The sequence below is a fragment of the Pieris napi genome, chromosome 4 (genome assembly GCF_905475465.1).
Source record: "Pieris napi chromosome 4, ilPieNapi1.2, whole genome shotgun sequence".
Lineage (NCBI taxonomy): Eukaryota > Metazoa > Arthropoda > Insecta > Lepidoptera > Pieridae > Pieris > Pieris napi.
Genome location: NC_062237.1, coordinates 11241359 through 11261939, shown reverse-complemented (window position 1 = coordinate 11261939; position 20581 = coordinate 11241359). Strand labels below are relative to the sequence as shown.

At 31.8% G+C, this 20581-nt stretch overlaps 1 protein-coding gene and 1 long non-coding RNA gene across 8 annotated transcripts in view; both read left to right on the top strand.

Annotated features, from left to right (window-relative positions):
- The window catches only part of LOC125048614 (probable G-protein coupled receptor Mth-like 3), an 86854-nt gene that overhangs the window by 9354 nt on the left and 56919 nt on the right, over window positions 1–20581 (top strand). The window contains exon 1 of one of the 7 annotated variants that reach the window (XM_047647369.1): window positions 15492–16424. The exons of 4 other annotated variants lie outside the window; for them this stretch is intronic. In XM_047647369.1, the coding sequence (XP_047503325.1) occupies window positions 16026–16424 (399 nt within the window). In that variant the 5' untranslated portion in view covers window positions 15492–16025. Of the gene's footprint in view, window positions 1–15491; window positions 16425–20581 lie in introns of those variants that run through there. 2 more of the 7 variants (XM_047647374.1, XM_047647378.1) reach the window with 2 other exon arrangements.
- LOC125048623 lies at window positions 5265–6338 on the top strand. The gene is made up of 2 exons (XR_007116849.1): window positions 5265–5343; window positions 5526–6338. It is a non-coding gene; the product is annotated as an uncharacterized LOC125048623 (long non-coding RNA).

The following is a 20581-nucleotide window of genomic DNA, read 5'->3' as shown; positions in this document are numbered from 1 at the left end:
TTCTATTTATCCATTTTTAATTAAATTATTATTATGGAGGTTAAGAATATTGTAAATACTGTTTATCTGTTGGAAATAAATATGTTTTGAGGTTGGATTAATTAAACTAAATATAAACCCGACACATTCTTATTATAAGGACATGTAATATTATTAATAACATGTGCGTGTCCGCTAAAATGTGTCTATGATACATGAATTATAAATATGATGAAAATATTTTGACCTCTGGCTAAATTAAGTATTTGGCGCGATACACCAGGAAAGACATTAGAAAACCGGACATTCTTTACATTTGCTCGTATAGCGTAGGAAAATAATCTTGAGAAAACGTGCGACCAAACTTTAATAACCGTTCATCACACTATGAACAATTTGACAAAAAGGGACGTTTTACTGATTTAGTTAAAGAGTATAATATAATAATATATATATATAATAATATTTATTTTGAATTTATATTACGGTCCAACCTTCCGACTCCCAGAACCAACATTGTGTTCCGTGAGCCTCTTCACAGGATATGTTCTACCTTGGATTCTGCCACTAACCTTGACCCTTTTTCTTTTTAATGCTTCATTTAAGAATAAGTTAAAACTATTAATGTCTTTAGCCTTGTATCTTCCTTGTTTTTTGAAGTAAAACTTCTTTAGGCGCGACTAGGGAGTAGCTCAGATTTTTTTTCTGACGGAAGTAACGCTTAACGTAGTTTCCGCTATTTATATAATACGATAGCGTCCGTCAGTGCCATCTAGTAGTGCATTATTTGAACTGATTTAAGTCAGTTTCTTGGTTTAGGATAACATTCATTCGTTTTATTTGATACTGATTCTTGTAATTATGTTATTATTGGTATATTTATATTTAAAATGAAAATCCATACTAGTAACATGTAACCAAATTTAAATTCCACTAAAGAGGGAAGGTTCCCATCCTAGCTTGCTTTTCTTTTGTTATACATAGGCATAGTAAGTAGGCCAGTTTTTTCGCTTAATTCCGTATTTTACCATTGTGGAAGAAGTAAATTAATACCAAATTATTATCTTAAAAATCGGGTCTATTTTATATAAAAATAACATAGTTGTATAAGAGAATAGAAAAGTGAATAAAAAAAATTCAACAGGTTAAAAAAAATGTTTTAAATTGCAAAGTTTTTTGAGAATCTCTAAATATACTTACTTATTGATTTATTACTTTTAAAATAAGTAAATTAATAATAAATTTTCTGACGATTGCTCCATTCGATAATATTTTATAACAAGGTTATATTGTCAATAATTAAATTATAATATGATATTTATTATTTAAGTTAATATTTAATCATTTCAGTGATATATGCCGTCAACGCCAATGAAGTTTTACTTCAATCGCGCGTTAAGGTTACACGCACACACTTTTTTTTATAGCAGCAAGTTTGTTTGCTCCTAATTTATAAATTTTGTGCTGTCATGTTTTGTCTTGTTTTACTTAGTATTTTATTTTTTATCAGTGAGACTTTTTGTGGATATGTCCAATGTGTTTATTTTATGTTTTACTTTTATTTTATTTTTACTGTATAGAGATGTATCTGTTTAGTTTCCTTAATAAATAAATAAATAACTACTGACAACTGTAGAGTAGAGGTACCTAAATCACGCTAACGAAACTACTATGGAATTTGACCCCTTTCATCATCATTATTCTAAAACAAATGAGCGTCTAAATATCAGCCTTACGCGTAAATATAGTTTTGTAATGTTTGGAGTGGGAGACTTGATTTAAATACCTTTTTAATACTAAAGTTTACTATTGATTCGGTACACACATCACACACTTATTTCAATATAAATTAATAACAAAAGAATGTCTTTTCGTGGTCGCTTATTGCTAGTATAACGACGTATCGTTTCGAATGTACTAACTTTCTTACAATCGCGGAGGAGGTCATTTATATTTATTTATCTACTTTGGGTAAAAAAACAATACTATTAAGGATTTGGGCTGTATCAAACTAAACAACGAACATTTTTATTCTTCATTCTGGAAATGGAAATGTTATATTATATTTATTTATTTTTACATTCTAAGAACGTACAGGTTTACGTTTAGTTATTGCATCTGCAATCTGAAATCTCTTTTCGTGGACGAAGATAAAAAGGATGACCTTGTTTAAATATAACGCTGCTAAACAATTTTACCTTATGTAAAATAAGGTAAATAACATTTACAAATGTAAATGATGTATTTATTTATAATTTCTTAAACAACATGCATAAAATTATACAAGAAAATATGACATCACAAATTTTACACACACATCAATTATATTAGAACATAAGCAAGCTAGGGGAAAAATTAAACAAGCAACCAAAAAAAAAACAATAACTAAAACCAAATAGAAAAAAACAAAACCAATATTGCCTGCATACTTATTTTTTTTTTCAAACCAAATTTATTGAATGTAACAAATCTTTTTCATTTAACAAAATTTGAAACCAGCCTCACAGATTCTAAATCACCGTTTTTAAATTTGACAGCTGTGAAGCTTTTAAGTCAAGAATATCATTTGAGAAGGTATGAAGTACCATGGGACTCAATGAGTATGCGTTATTTTATCAATATTGATAAACCTTTAATTTTGTGTCTAAAAAACGATTTGCTAAGAGATTTTTTCTATATATATCTTTGTATTGATAAAATTATTAAAAGCTAAACCTGATACGCTATCATTGATTGTGTCATATTCATTTTTGGCTTCTGTAGATAATGTAAATCGTAATTTATACACACCTTTTGTGTTAAAATATGACCCAAAAATGTGTGTGTGAAAAGTGTGGCTTATGGAATCTGATGAAATCAAAGACGAAGGTGCCAAATTGTTGTAGTGCCTATATTGACATTCATGACTGTGAATAAATGAATAATGACTTCCCACTGAAATCAAAAACATGATAATAAGCACTTTTTGGATTGGAGATATAGCGGCTTCTTCACTGTAGGAAAAGTGTTGATTGGGTGAAAAAAGCGTTAGTGTAAATCACAGCCTTAACTACCATACCTATATTCAATTGTTTCTATAAATTCAAATTCAAATTCAAAAATCATTTATTCACGTAGGTAACACAATGTACACTTGTGATTCGTCATTAAAGAAATAAATATTAATGCTTCTAATTTTACATTTACTGCCAGTTCTCAAATCAAGGGCGTAGAACGCAAGAGAAGAACTGGCAATAAACTCTCCGCCACTCTTTTTAATCGCCATGTTTTTTTTTATATATAATTATAATCAATTCTATAGCATAAAGAGGAAATATTTGCGTTTTGTTTTTGTAATCACTAAACACCAAAAGTCCGGCACTGCTTTCAAAAATTAGAATCACCATAAATTACCTTACTCCTAAGTAACGTACTTTATTAAATTCGAAAATATTTAAATATATATATAAATTTTAAAAAGCTCATTTATAAAGTGAGTGGGGTGTAATTTCAAAACACCCCGTGTCCGTATAAGCTCTTTGCTTTTGCTCCAATTACCAATAAAGAACTATTAAGTTTTGGATAAGGAATCCGGTTAGGGGCAACGTTTACATAATTAATCTTGTGAAACTGTGTGCCTCGGTGTCTCATTTCTTTCTAGGTTATAAGTTTCTCAATATTAATGCAATGTTAATTTTAAAATATATGTTTACTAATATGTAATGCTAAGTATTCACCGGAAATCTTGCGGAAAGTCTTTCCCAGTTAACAGAAAAAATTTATAAAGATTGTTACCACTCTAATTATTTTTTTATTTTAAAGTTGTAAAATAAATCAGCGACGCTATATGGCAGTGGCAGTAATATGGTAAAGGTTGTACCATTTTAGGTCCAGGTCTCAGATTTCTGTAGTCTTGATCATTGATCATTTGTCAATCTAATAGGCAAGTAGGTTATCAGCCCCTTGTGCCTGACACAAGCTGGATTTCTCACGATGTTTTCCGTCACTGTTTGAGTGAATGTTAAATATGCACATAGAAAGAAAGTCCATTGGTGCATAGCCGGGGATCGAACCTACGACCTAAGGGATGAGAATCGCACGCTGAGGCGACAAAGCCAACTGCTTTACTTTATGTATGAAAATTAACTTTATCTATTGAGAGTTGAGAAAGTTGAGACTTTTATATACTATACGCCTAACTGAATACGGTAATAAAACAATTTTTTACCGGATTGAAGTTATGTATTTACAATTATTTTTCATAATTTTAAATTTAACCGACGTTTCGCGTGCTTTACAGCGTGCGTGGTCACGGTGACTGAAAACAAAAGGTGTTGAATGTCAAAAAGTATCACAGCTGTAGAAAAAAGTTGTATTATCTGTATTTGTTTCCCCGGAGTTGGTATCGACTAAAAGATGGAGGGTTTTGGCAGAAATGGCTCACGGTGTCCTCCTTTTTTGTGGATTGCTTATCTTGAGATTTTAATTTGGATATTATTGCATAAAAATTGATGTCGCAACATACTGCCGTATAATTAATACAATAATAGGTACATTATTATCATCATCAAAGCAGGATGCGGAAGCAGTGGGTTGATTTCATCAGGACCTTGAAAAATACGTTTAAAATAAATTTGTTATCGTTGAAATTGACCTTAACTAATTTAAAATTTTAATATATAATTATTATTTATTTATTTTTCAGTATAATGTAATATAATGATTTTACATTATATTATGTTACATTAGAAAACCGCTGTGGTTTTTATAAATGTGACCATAGATAGCAGTCTTGTTTAGGAACGCGACAAATGCATATAAAATTAGTTTTAAATATACTTTTTATGTTGATTAACGTTAGGCTATCTAAAAAATGACTGGGTAGTCCGGTTATTAGCCGCGGTGGTAAATACCTCAACGTCCTCTAGCCATAGACATTGTTTGCTCTCAATGTATAGAGCAGCTCGGGTCTGTACGTCATGCTCAAATAAAGTACCTCTATTCTCAAGTTCGAAAACATCTGATACACATACAATCAAGATAGTGTAATCTGCATTATGCCAGTCGATATTATCTTACTATCTTGAATATTTGATGAATGTGATGAAAGTTATGCAAATTGAACGTGCCCAATGCGCCATTCTTTTAAAACCTTTTCGCTATACAACTGCAAATTGGTACAATGTAACATATCTTCTAACGGTTAGACAACTATATTAAATGGTAATAAGCCTATATTAACCCTAGAAAGATAACGTGCGCCTCAGAGGCGCCCGCGAAATATATATTTGGCTGCCATTTTGTAACCGACGCGCATACAAGTTTGTGTTTCCGGGCCAATTCAGTCCTTGGTCATCACTTCCGAGAGACTACTGCTTCTGTTCGGTAAGTACCACAGTTTTGCTGTTAGAGCGATGCGTTGCGCTCGGGAGGCGCATGTTTATCTTTTGTGTAACTTTCGCCACTTTCATAGTGATTTTGTTTTTATAATTTTTTACCAATGTACGGTAAGTTTAAAGGTAGGTTTTTTTTATTGGTGAATACTTATTGTAATTAATTGTTTTTAGGAGCGTTTTAGCATCATGGCGAGCAGAAGAGTGTTGGATGAAAGAGAAATTGTTTCTTTATTGAATGAAGAAGATGAAGGCGCAGATGTCGGCAGTGACAGTGAGATCGAGGACCATGTAAGTGAAGACATTGTGCAAAGCGATACTGATGATGAGTACGTAGATGAAGCTATGATTTATGAACATTCGAATGATCCTTCATCGCAGAACGTCACTGAAAATACTGGACATGACCAACGCCGCCTAATGATGTAATCAGGGGCAAGAATAGGCATGTTTGGGCTACTTCTAAAGGACAAAATAACAGAAGAACGTCTGCGATCAATATAGTTCATTCCAATAGAGGGCCTAGTAGCATGTCTCGAAATATTTTAGAACCACTTACATGCTTTGAGATATTTACAACTGACGAGATTATGCAAGAGAAAGTATTGAGAATATCCTCCCACAAACTAACCGAGAGTTGTCTGAAGAAGCTGATGAGAAACCTCCAGCTAAAATTCGACGATACTGTAGCTTATATACAAAAAAAAGAAGAGAATGTCCAAGATGAGTTGCACAAAATGTAAAAAGACAGTGTGCGGAGAACATAAAAAAGATGTTTGCAACAATTGTCTTTAGACGTTGATTTTTCCAGTATTTTTTTAAAATTGAGACTGATTATATTATAATTAATTAATTAATAAGAAAAAACACTATAAAAGTTACATATTTTTAAAAATTTCTACCTAAGTACAGAAGACTTCTAATTTTTGTTAAGGGTTTATAAATACCTACAAATTTTCATATTTTGAATAAAAATTTATGATAATACTTATGTATTTTATTTACTTATTAATAATTCAACAATTTACAGTAGTGAATGAAATAAAAATAATTGACATTCATAAAAAAAATCTGCTATTAAAACAGTGCGCCTCTCAGGCGCATGTTTATCTTTTCAGTACAAAAAAATAACGTTATCTTTCTAGGGTTAAAGGAAACATACACCGACCACACATACACAACGCAAACCAGCCCTGCGATTCTGTAACTCATTTTTCGAACTCACACAGCGGTTTTCGCATCGGCGGTGGCTCTCAAATCAGTCGTGAAGCAGTCATTTTATGATTTGTCATTTGGAAAAGGTGGGAGCTTGTAGTTCATTGTTTATCAGAATGCCAAATCAGAAAATGACTGCTTCACGACTGATTTGAGAGCGACCGCCGATGCGAAAACCGCTGTATGAGTTCGAAAAGTGAGTTACAGAATCGCAGGGCTGTCCTGAATCCGAAAGTATTCTATTTGTGCAACAATAGTTTTAATTATTATTACTATGTAGGTTAAGAATATTGTAAATACTGTATATTTGTGTGCGAACACACACATAAACAAACAAATTCAATAGCTAAAATATATGTACATGTATATCGAACATTCAATCGCAACTTCATATAAATGGTCTAACCCAAATAATCCACTAACGATTATTGACTTTCAATAATCAATTTATAGCTCATAAAATGTTTACGACATAAGATACTCTTTATTTAGTCGACCAATACTTGACATCTAACCCAGTTTTGGTGCTTTACCAAAAAGATTTTAATTTAATTACTTACATACGTATATTTAAACATCAACTTTAAACCAAATTGTATTAAATCATGTAAGTTCACGTTGGATGTACAGCGCCTGATATAGCGATGTATACTTTTCTTGGCCGGCGGCTGAAATTACCGTCGCCATTTTGAAATGTCAGACTGACATTGTCAGTTAGCTCTCAAATAAAAACAATCTGCAAACATCTAATAAAAATCCAACGAAAATTTATTTATTTTTATTCCTTGCATTTTTAATAACATTCTTATAGCATCGCAATCGCATCGCAAAGTTTTAATAATCGAACGGTTCTGATTGCTCAAACAAAACTTGTTCATATTTATACAAATCTCAAACTTTAGTTATCCGAGACTTAGAGGGAGGGAAAAAATGAAGATATGTTAGGAATTTAATTTAATTGTCATTAAAAATTTTAAAAGTGTCGAAAATTCATAAAAATAATAAATTTATTTCTTCGATAATAAAAACACGTGGCATTTCGTCATTTGAGATTTCAATCAATTATTTTGCATAAAATATAAAATACTTACTAATATCTCATGAATTCTCTTTACGAAATGTTGATTTTAAAAATAGATTTTTATTTAAGGTACTTCAACTTTCTCCCTCTCTCTCAATCGGTCTCAATCGCTCTCTCCATTTTCTTCGACAAAAACGCTGCACATCTTCGTGACGTTCCGTAAAAATTTTACCCTCATTCGCCTAAAGAAGTTTCACTTCAAAAATACTGAACATTTACAATGTAATTCAACATGTAAAATGCAAATGCATAGAACATTTATGTCGTTTTAGTTCCTTTTCGCACGCATACTTGATTCCGTGATAAAAATCCCAAAACTGTGGAGAGTTATCGCTATCTAGAGTGACGAAGTACCGTCATACATCACGTGACCCGTATTAATTCTCAGACAGTAGGGTATAGAGGAATGTTGCAGTCCCAACCGGAGCTAACATTTCGAGACGAGTAACACAATTATTTAACTATATTGGTATTAACGTCGCCATTTTGAAATGTCAGACTGACATTGTCAGCTGTCAAATAAAAACAATCTGCAAACATCTAATAAAAATCCAACGAAAATTTATTTCCTTTTATTCCTTGCATTTTTCATAAGAATGGCAAAGTTTTAATAATCGAACGGTTCTGATTGCTTAAACAAAACTTGTTCATATTTATACAAATCTAAAACTTTAAATATCCGAGATTTAGAGGGAGGGAAAAAAAGAAGATATGTTATATACAGACATAGTTTATTAACGATTTTATTATACATAGATGCCCTTAACCTATTTTATTTGGAGTATTTGTTCGCTCAATCGGCGAGATATTTTTGTTCGCGTGAATCGTTTTATTTTATGTGAAGATTCGCGAAAATACTTGTTAACTATAAATCTATCTCCTAAATATTTTAGCTTACTATTGGTTTAATATCGTTACTAAGAAACTATGTAGGCTTAATGGTAAAAGGAAATCCATGATTTAATTTTATGAGAAACATTATTTGACTAAAAATAAATATTACCAGCTTGGTTATTACTGTATATCGTAAGGTAAGAAAGCCCTAACTTTTTAAAAATATTCTATCTTCTTATAGTGCCATCTCCTTGCGAAGGTTTAATTTAATTTTGGATGCCGCGCTTCTAAACAATGACTTGGTGCTTTGACCAAACCATTGTCTCAAGTTTTTCAACCAGGACGTGCGTCTGCGGCTAGGTCTCCTTCTACCTGCCACTTTGCCTTGTATGATTAGTTGAAGGAGCTCATATTTTTTGGAGTTGCGTAAATATTATATAGCCTATGTTATCAGGGATGACAGAATTGAGTCTGTTGAATGCAAACAAATAATCAATTCTCTCCTCTTTATAATATTAGTGTATATTAATAGAGTCGATAAAAATATTTTGTATAGTTCTATGAAGTAGGCGTTTAAGATACTTCAATTAAATTTATGCTCTTTATCTTCTACACGATCTTCCGAAAATGTTCTAGAATTTGGATTTAAGTGTTCATGTACAGTTTTCAATACTAAACAGATCTTGAATGAAGATTAAAAATAAATAGGCTGTTTTTTTAAGTTAAATATTAATGCAATGGAATAATAGAGTAAATAAATGGATGGAAAACTACACGTTGATTATAATAAAATATATTGATAATCAAATGCGTAAGTGATTTAAATATTATACTCGTTTCTGTAGTGTGACAATGTGTACCTACTAGAATAATTCTGAAAACAACTAATGAAGTTATAACGATATTTGTATTATAGTCGGAAATAAAAGCCAACTACAGCCGATAGACATCATTGTCAATGTTTACGTTCCCGGCTTTTAAGGGAGCTGATTTCAATTCGTTAGTGTCCAAAAGCAAACCTAGGAAGATTTTTAAATAGTATCAACAATAATTTATAATAAGTAGTTTGTCTTTTGTATGTAAATCGAGACATGCCGCACTTAACGATATCATACGCCGTTCCCTTGCCACCGTCAACGTGCCAAGTCTACTTGAGCCGAGTGGTATTGCAAGGGACGATGGCAAGAGACCGGACGGTATGAGTTTGGTTCCATGGAAGATGGGTCGGGTACTGGTATGGGATGCAACCTGTTCAGATACGCTGGCCCCTTCCCATCTACATGGAACCAACTACAGAGCTGGTGCGGCTTGTGAAGCGGCTGAAAAAAATAAAGCATGCAAATACAGGGGTCTGGGCTCAGAATATGATTTTGTCCCATTCGGTGTCGAGACCCTTGGTCCGTGGGGTCCTAGCGCTTTAAGGCTTTTTAAAGAAATTTCAAAAAGGTTAGTCGACATCACAGGAGACCGAAGATCTGGCAGCTACCTCGGACAAAGAACTAGTCTAGCAATTCAAAGGGGGAACGCTGCCAGTATCTTCGGAACCTTGCCTAAAGGGACTCCTTTTAATGATATATTTTAGTTTACGTTAAGTTTAGTTATTTATTTCAATGTATATTATTTTATTATTAGTTTTATGTGTCTATAGTTACTACTTTTATTTTTTATTTATACTTTATATTAACAACCTTTAACGTCCTTTCGAAGAGTGATATTAGAGTTAATCGAGAATGTTATAAAACTTAGTGCCAAACATTTTGAATTCAAAACCAAACATGGTGGGTTGTTGCGAACACACGCCCTCTCTGATATCATTGACTGAAACATACCCACATAATAGGCAAATATACGTGGTATTTTGACAATAGCTGTAGACGTAACGGTTCATAGTGGATAACCTAGATGGCGCTTAACAACATTTAGTTTTCGTCTACTTCGCTTTTCCTATAAATTCTTGACTTAATTTATTGTTCTATAGTATTTGTAGTCTTGACTACGGATAAATAAAAAAATCTAACATAATATAATATGACTTTTTTAAAACACATTTCTGCGAGTCAATATATCTACGAAACAATTTGTTTCGTCTTGATTCGAAGCTAGTACGATATTGTTGCATTAATTACTAAGCCACAAAGGCTTATAATGCAATTAAGATCAATTAACATAGTTTTATCTAGAAGACACACATATATTCATATTACACAGATTATAAAGTTAATTAACTTTTCAATTATGTATTAAATTAACGTAACAGACATTTAAATAAAGTTATACAGAATATAATCAATGTTTGTAATATTGATATCGATATAACGTTGAAAAACAGGCTGAGAGAATTATGAATGAAACAAATAATTTATTTGCTAAATTGTAAAAAATAAGAAAATGAATTAAATTAGATTCTAAGGATTACATTACATGCCTTAATTATGTGTTTGCGATGTAATGTCAAAGAACGTTTGTAACCAAATGACATTTTCACGGTCACGTTAATAAGTAATATGACCTATACGTACGATCAACTTAAATTAACTTTATGTTACAAATATCTTTATATATATAATTCTACTGTACGTGTGTGTGTCACTGAACTCTTCTTAAACTGCTGAACCGATTTGAATAATTTTTGCATGTATAGGTGGCGCCTTGGATGGCTTAGATTCACAAATCGGCCCGGCAGATGGCACCGCAGACTGCAGTCGGTACTTTCATACTTTGTTTAACATCCTAATAGCTTGAAATATAATGCAGGAAAATTGGAGGATTTGAATTGATTCATAAGACAATTAAATGTAGATGTTAATGTTATACTAGGAACATGAAGATTCTATGAGGCTAACATTTCAAAGTCGATAAAAAAGAGAAACGTGAGTTAAGTTTTGTGGCGGTTTTTGTATGGACATGTTTAAATAAAAGCTGTTTCTTTGAAGCTGGCTAACAACTGATTTTAATGGCTTAAAATATGAGCTTATAACCAACACAAAAGTTGTATATGTTGTTATAACAACACAAACGCTAACAAAATCAAACTTGGCTTATAGAAGGTTCATAAATTAATCTAAATGACACTTATGTTATTGGACATTATCGTAACCGAGAATGTTAAAATACAATTTATAAGTGTGGTAAAAACTAAAGGGCTCATATTGGCTAATAGTAACTTAAATATATATGTAACTTAAGTAACGGTAGGTTACATAACTCGTGTTTATAAACTACTAGTAGACTCGGCCAAGCGTTGCTGTGGCTAAGATTTTTGTTATATTACATAGTAGTAAACTATTCAAGAGAAACGGCAGGAGAACACCAATCAACCATGCTTTTATGGTGGTTATGCCATTAAATTGTAGCTTATGTGAAACGTTGGTATTTATTTTGATAAGGATCAATACCTAGGTACGAATAAAGAGCCTTTTCTAGCGGTCGTATTTTAATTTAAAAAAAATTAATAAAAGGACGCTTATTGTGACGTAACTATAAAAGATAGAGACATGCTGTCGCGACATTTTTTATTGATGTGTCCTGAAAAATTGAAATCATTTTGTTCTATCATTAATAGTTTTTTGTTTATTTTTTTACACCTTGGGTTAGATTATTCAAGTTTTAGTAAGCATCCCTAATTTTTTTGAAAATGAACATAGCCTATGTCACTCGGGAGTAGTAGCTTGCCAACGGTGAATTTTTTTTTGAAATCGGTCCAGTAGTTTCGGAGCTTATTCATTTCAAACAAACAAAAAATCAAATCTTTCCTCTTTATAATATTAGTATAGATTTATGCTAGTTAAGAGTGTAACTTATAAATAAAAATTAATATCTCTGAGACCTGTTGAATGTTCAACAAAAATGACTTTTACTCTACAATACACGGAACAATGCGAAATATGACGTAACTACATTAAAGTATGACCTCCAATGGAATTCCAGTTCATATTAAAAAACTACTTACGTAGATATCACAGAATACGTATCTGAATACAGAAGTTAAAAAACTTGCTCATTAATGAATATTATTTATTTTAAACCTTGTATTGTGTTTTTTTTATCGAAAAGTACCTACTATTAATTAAGATTTCATGTTGTAAATTGAAAGAATAGATAGTTGAATACATTTTTTCTAGTTCTTTAATCATTTTCATGACGTATTACTAATTTTTCCTCATATTATATTTTAAACCACATTGTTAAGTTTTAAGTATTCAAAGTTTATAACAATAATTAAAAGATATTACGCAAAAACATTACGGGGCATATACAAAAAGGGGCCCCACTGAAGACTTTGGTATTTTATATTCCGTCTAGTAAACAACTATTCTTTTGATATATTTTTATATGTCTGTTTAATACTAAATATATACCCCACTAATACATAGTGGTTGCCTGGAAGAGATCGCTCGGAAGCGATAAGGCCGCCAGTCGCTCGACTTTTTATTTAATTATGTCAATTGTACTATATTTATGTATATGCAACGAAGTGTTAATTAAATAAAATAAATAAATAAAATAAATGAATCTACTTGGTTTTACAGTAAATTATTAATTGAAAAACTGGACTAAAACTTTTATTTTTTATTTAATTTGGAAAATAATTTGAGGCCACTTTTCCACTCCTTTGTTGCCTCCATACCTCTAAATCCGGCAAATCATTAAGCTTGAATAAGTATTCTACGCTTATAATGGCGTGACATAATGAAAAAACGTAAGTTATATAAAATCCATTATTTTACAGAATGGCGTCCGACGTAATTGTAGGAATTACTTTAATTCATACATGTCACACCTTACATTCATTGTTTATAATAATAGTCCTACTGGGAATGCCAATATTACAAAAACATTTTAAAACGTGTACACTTACGTGAAAGTAGATTAAAATGTATCCAAAGGCGTCGCTAGCTTATTGAAGACGGGGAAGAGAAGAAGCAGATAGAGGGAATAAGTAGAGTAGTGTTGCCCAAATGCAAGACCAAGACGAGACTTAGGCCAGTCTTGGTCTTGGTCTTGTGCTCAAAGAGTCTTGCAAGTCTTGCAAATACCTATTAACCTATTATTATTATAAGATATTAATGTGTATGTTTCTAACATAATAAACAGTTTTTTTTTAATTATTTAAAAAACTGGAAAACTGATGTAAGTTAAAATCTGTTAAAATAATTAACTGTTGAAATCGAACTTTCGTCAACTGTCATTTTCATATAGGTTTCACAGACACCGATCCGACCTCCCATGGATAGCTTGTATCGACAGATGGCTATTACAATCCGTCGATTGGTTATTGGTACACTTTTACAACATTTGGTTTAAGATTACTATCTCAGATGGTGCATTATGGATTGAGATAGGTTATTGGGTTCGGGCGTTAATAACGCCCAAATCTCAGTTTGTCTTAACTGCAAGACGCAAGAGTCTTGCAGGCTTAAGTCTTGTCTTGCTCAAGTCTTGCAGGTCTTGGTCTTGCGAAAACACAAGAACAAGACCAAGACCAATTTTGGCCAACACTAAAGTAGAGTATGACTTGTAAAAGTGAGTGAAACCTTAACGTCTAGTCTATACAAAAAAATATATATATTAAAAAAAACCCAAATTAATTATAAAAAATGTTTTTTCCCCCAAGTCACGGCCTTGGTATGATGTGTATGACTAATAGAAATCCTAAAACAATTTATTAAACTATTATATACGTACAAAGGCGGATAATGAGAACGCGATTTTCCACAACTGAGCGTTTTTTTAAGGTATTTTTTGCCGCACACCACTGCTATGCCACCAAATGCCCGTCGAGATATTTCGTACGCAAACCACATTAAGAAAAGAGCCATACCTTCAAAAGACGGCAACGCACTCGCTGAGCCCTCGGGCATTGTGAGTGGCCATGTGCTGTAGTATCACTTAACATCAGTTTTATTAACATAGGGTCAGTTTTACCTCTTGCACCAACTGCGCCGACATATTAACAATCCAAGTTTAGCAATTCTTAGAAGGATTTCTCACCAACATATGGACTAAATTCTGACTAATATTTGTGGATGATAAAGATATTGACCATTCCAGACAAAGCATTTTACTGTGCAAATAACGAGTTATTGCCCAATTAAGATTAATTGGTGCTAATAAATACAACGTCATAAGCTGTATTTCAATAATTTTACAAGCTATACGTAAGAATTGCCAAAAGTTTCCCTTTTGCAAATTTTATTTAATAATGAATACATCGCCAAAGAAACTAGATGAATAAACATATAATTATAAATATACAATACATATATTTCTAGGAAACATTTGTTTTTAGTTCAATAAATATTTATTTATTATTATAGAAATACATACATTATCCTTACAGCCTATGCCAATACGATAATGTCGTGAAACATTAAAAAAAATATAATAAAGTAGGTACATATATAATATTAAACACATAATATACACAACATCGCTACTGTGAAAATATAACTATCTAGTATAATAATAATAGGGGTTGATCGTAGATGGATGACAATTAAGAGTTGTATGTATTTTTGTATGGTGTATCATAAAAAAAAACAAAAAGTTTTGTCTAAAAATAAAAATAAAAATTTAGGTCTGGGATCACCCTTAACATTTAGAGAGATGAAAAATAGATGTTGTCCGACTCTCAGACTTACTGAATATGCATAAAAATTTCGTAAGAATCAGTCGAGCCGTTTAGGAGGAGTATGGGAACGAACATGACATGAGAATTTTATTTATATAGAGATTAATTTCACGTGACACTTTTCTCATTTTATTTTGAATGCAATATCTGTAGAAATCGATCATACGTACGAAATCTATTCTAGCTATAATCTGTCAATCCAAGCAAATAAATATTTTGTTCCTTCTCTTATACTTCTAGCTATCCTAAACCCTTGTTTATGGTACGTATCTGTACAATGAGTTTAAAGTGACACGGTAATTAACGGACATTCCCCTTATTACTCATAGTCAGTCTTATACATAATAGTGATTAGTGAAGTGTATTTAGGAGCTGATTAGATAGAACAAACAATCTTCCGTTACGACTCATTACCGCTAGACCCTAGTATTATTAAAGATCTGTTGATACACAGACGTACGAGATCTGTGATGAAACTGAGATCCGTGTTTATTTATTGTGCTTGTGCTTATAATATGTAAGGCAAATTGAAATGATGTTATCGTCTAATAAAATCAATACCTAAAAATGTACAAAATACCACAGGTATTCCCAATAAACCTGTTTGTATGTTTAAAAATAAATACGCGTGTCGAAAGTTTCGCCACCTCGCCAGTCGCGCATAACATTTGACCATCTTCGAACGCTTACCAAGTTTATTTTTTAATTTTATGAGTTAAATAACTTACGTTTGAGTTGTGTTTCAAAGAACTAAATATTTCTAGTCCAAACGAATCCGGGTCAATTCTACAATGAATTAGCAATTACTGCGTTTACGTGGACTAAAGGAAATCAAAGAAATTAATAATTAAATTGTGTTATTATATGGTCATTCATTTTAAGTACTGCTGTTCAGTAAAGCGTAAAATTTAAAATGTATAAAGTGATAATATTATTTGCAATCCTTGGATGTGTGTGTGGAAAAGTGTGTGATGTGAATGATACTGTAGACATAACAGGCGGTCGTTCAACGGCAAGCAGAATAGCATACGGTGGCATAATCTTTGAAGAATATTTTAATGAAGATGGTAAAGTGAAAGCTTGTCTCGTACCAAAAGGCTTGATGGTATCAAAGTGTTGTCCAGCGGGGGCAGCTTACGATAGCGAGAACTCCGCTTGTGAGAGTATAACAAGTGAAAATCAAAAGCGAAGCCCCCTCGTGTATGTCGAGAAAATATTCAATTTTGAATTTGGGAAACCAGACTGCAGTGCAGATGATGCAAAAGTGCGGATCACTGCTGGACACGTTTACGATATATTTAATATAGGAGAGGTAAGTTGTATTAAAAAAAAAAGAAGCTATCCCTCTATTTCTACTTTATATAAAAATATAATATCAAGATTAGTTTATAAGATAACATTTTATTTTAAGTCCTAGGTTTTAATGAAATACCATTCTATTCTATTATTTATAAAAATTGTATCTATTGAAGGCTAGTTATAAATTGCATCTTAAAGGAATATATAATTATTAAAAACATATAAATTACTTTTAACTAAATACGTAGTTAACTAATTGTATTCACAAATTAATTAACAGAAATTCCTATTAATATTAATTTTGTTCTTTTAGTTTTAATATATTTTTAAGTTATTACTTTGTGTTCTCTCGTAAAATGTTATCTTTCAAAGGTGAGATTTTTTTCGGTGGCGGTGTTTGTATGGAGATGTTTAAATAAAACTTTTTATTTTAACTAACAACAACTGGCTAACAACTGACTCTACTGGTTTAAAATATGAGCTTACATACTTATAAAGTAACGCAAAATTAGGGTAGAGGGGTTGCAACGCTAAACAAACGTATCTAAGGGTTAATAAATCTAAAAGACACTTATGTTTTTGGACATTATCGTAACATAGAATGTTAAAATACAATGGATAAGGGTGGTAAAAACTAAAGGGCTTCAAGTGTGATGATTGTTTACATTTTGTTTACGCTTCTAATTAGTAACAAAAATATATATATGTGTAATTTAATTAACATTAGGTTACGTAACTCCCGCTATCACAAAAATGCAAATTTAAAGTTATAAAGAATCATAAAATCGTATTTTTGATATCTAGTAAACAGCTGTAGGCCACGGTTAATTCATTGAGACACGAGAAGCTTTGGGTTATCGCCAATACTTTATTAACCAAGAGACGATACCAAGATTAAGGAACCGTGATGATTACCGTGAAAAAATTTAGTATTACTAGTAGTATTCTAGGTTAAATAATATTTCAATACAATCTTTTACTTTGACAAAATCTACTAAAAATCATTACAATTGCATAGGTATTCAATTGAACTACTTTATCTCCACCACATCCTTATATTGATGATGATTGAGACAGGTATTTTTTGCTTAAACGGTTCTCAAATCAGAAATGTGTTTGCCTCGTGCTACGTGCTCTACAACAAATATTTTACAATAAGAGCAGTGTTGGCCTAGTGGCTTCAGCGCCTGACTCATCCCTGAGGTCGTTGGTTCCCCGGCTGTGCACCAATGGACTTTCTTTCTATGTGCGCATTTAGCATTCGCACGAGCGCTGAAGGTAGACATCGTGAGGAAACCGATCTTAGATTCAAAGAGTCGACGGCGTCCACCTACTTGCCTATTAGATTAACAAATAAACATGAAACAGATACAAAAATCTGAGACCTAAAAAGGTTGTAGCGCCACTGATTTTTTTTTTTGAAGTGAAACTTCTTTATCGGGGTTGGAAAAAAATTTAGTGTAACATTTTTCGGTTACGCGTCACATGTTACGGTTACGCGTCACATTTGACCGTTACGCGCGTCTTTTACTTATCCCTACCACGGTTGATTCGAAGAGATTCTAAGCCATTAATAATAACAAAAATTTATAATAACGATAACTATGATACTAAAAATTCTATTACAATTTATGAAATAATGTAATAATCTTAGTGGTAATAAGGTAAAATGAAATAATTGTATTATTTGTATTCCTGTCTATGATAATAAAAGTCTTTTGATAAACTATCAAATTTAACTTTATATAACCAATTTCTGTAAAGTTGCATATAGATCATTTTTCGAAAAATAAGGTCATAAAGAAGTTTCACTTCTAACGTGTGTACTGTGTACACTAGTACACGCACACATTTTTATTTTTTATTTTAGAATAAGTTTTAGTATGTGCCTATTTATCAAAAAAGTGTTTTTGGAATCGATAACATATTAATTTCATGCCACGTTGCTTATCTTATCATAAACCATATAGGGTTACGTTAAAACAGACAACAAAAATGTTTGAGTGTTCAAAAACTATCGGAATTGTTTTTCCTTTGAAAATGAACACTATCGCCAGCCAGACAAATTGTACCAACATGTAAATAGCAGGCAAAACATAAATCTATAGTATTGACCTGAAGCCTGTTTTAATAATTAAATCACAGCTAGAAGATATTCAGCCAGTACCGTTAATATTCAATTTAGTTTGTCTAGTTTTTATCTAGACTTAAATGCTCTTGACAGATTTTAATCTGCTCTAAACAAACCCAGTAATGAAATATACACTACAAGGTGCAAAGCTTTTAGCGTTAAAGTTCTTATCTCGCTATTAACTATCGGAATAAATAATTGATATAGGTTGATAAGATTTCTGAAAATACTGAGTAACTGGCTTTGAAAATTTTCCTTTTAGTGAAATGCTAAAAATATTAAAAATGACGATGACAAAACTAACAGTGGTGCTTTTAATGCCTTTAAAGAATCATTAACATATTAAAATCATTGATTGCATATTTATTGGAGTTTGATGAAATCTAGTTATAAGGCCGTCAACGCACTTGCGTACCCTCTGGCATTAAGAGTATGGGCGGTATCACTTAACATCAGATGAGCCTCCTGCCCGTTTGCCCCCTGTTCTAAAAAAAAGTCTACTACTATTACCTAAAATTCGTATTTTGTTTTCGTAAGTTTTTAATTTCCAAGAATCATATACGTATAAAATGATTTTATTAATGTAGAAATAAACATGAATGTTAAAGAAATATTGGAAACAGATAATTTCCGAGAATCTTGTCCTTGGACTTTTTAATTCCCTTTTAAATGCTGTTAATGATCTCGGCTAGGAAAGATACTAAACAACAAAATTTATACTTAGCTATAGAAAACATACAACATATTTATTGAACATGTTTTCTGTCTTAATCAGCTTACACAATTTTGCCAGGCCGTCTCAATGTTTATCATTATTTAAAGATTTATTAATCCAAACAGCAATTGGTAAGTTTGCATTCCTTAATATTAGTAGTGTTAGTATAAGTTTAAAATTTTTTAAGTTAGATTTATTTTTTATTTTTTAGTGGTCTAGGCCACTTTCAGGGTTAAAGCCTCCTCCATATTTTTCCATTTCTCTTTGCCTTGAGCAACATTCATCCAGTTTTTCCCCGCTAGCAAGTAAATATTTACTTTTGTCGAAATGTTTACTTTGTGAGTTCGTCACACAGCGGTTTTCGCAGCGGCGGTGGCGCTCAAATCAGTCGTAAAGCAGTCATTTTACGATTTGGCATTCTGGTAAACAATAAACTACAAACTCCCTCCTTATCACTTATAACTCGAAAAGTGAGTTACAGAATCGCAAGGCAGAGTTGTATTAGCCTCTATGCTATTATCTTAAAATCATAGATAGGGCCATTCGAAGCTTGGCCGTTCTAGAATGTATAATAATGTTTAATTAATGAATTTCTAACGATTCGATGACGATACTATCGTAAAGAACCCGGCACCCAAAAAGAGTGGAGCATAGACCTTATCGCCTATTTAAAAAAAGGGACAGAGTAAAAGACCTCCAACATTGCTGTTATTTTTAAAATAATTTGGAAAATCCAAAAGTGCACGCCTCATAGCGGTCATTCACATTTAAAATTCTAAAACAAAAACTCAAATTTTTTAAAACAAAATAACAAAAAAAATGAATGATTGAAAAAAAAACCAATTATATTATTTAATTTATATAAATATATAGTGGCGCCATAACTCTAAGGTGAGGAAAATACACAGTCGTATTTTAGTTTTTTACAAATTATTATTAAACGACAGTACTTAGAACGCTAATATTAACTAGGAATCAGCCCAGAGTATAACTTTATATAATAAGAAAAAAAGTATTCTGGTACGATAAATTTTTCGACCAATTTCTCTGCCACATACATGGATCCATAAACACAGACTGACGGACGTCCAAGAATGATTGATTTTAATGTTATTATTTACTATGTTAAACAAAATAATTGTTCATAAAAAATACCATTTGTGCTTGATAGATTATTTAACTCGATTTTAGTGCACTCATATTATCCTAAGTGTTATATTAGTGAGAAAAAAGTCATTCAAGTTTCGAAAGACTGGGTTTTTTGACATGTCGAGAGTAGAGCACTGCCAGAGGCGTGCAAGTACGTTGTTAGAGAGTATATTTA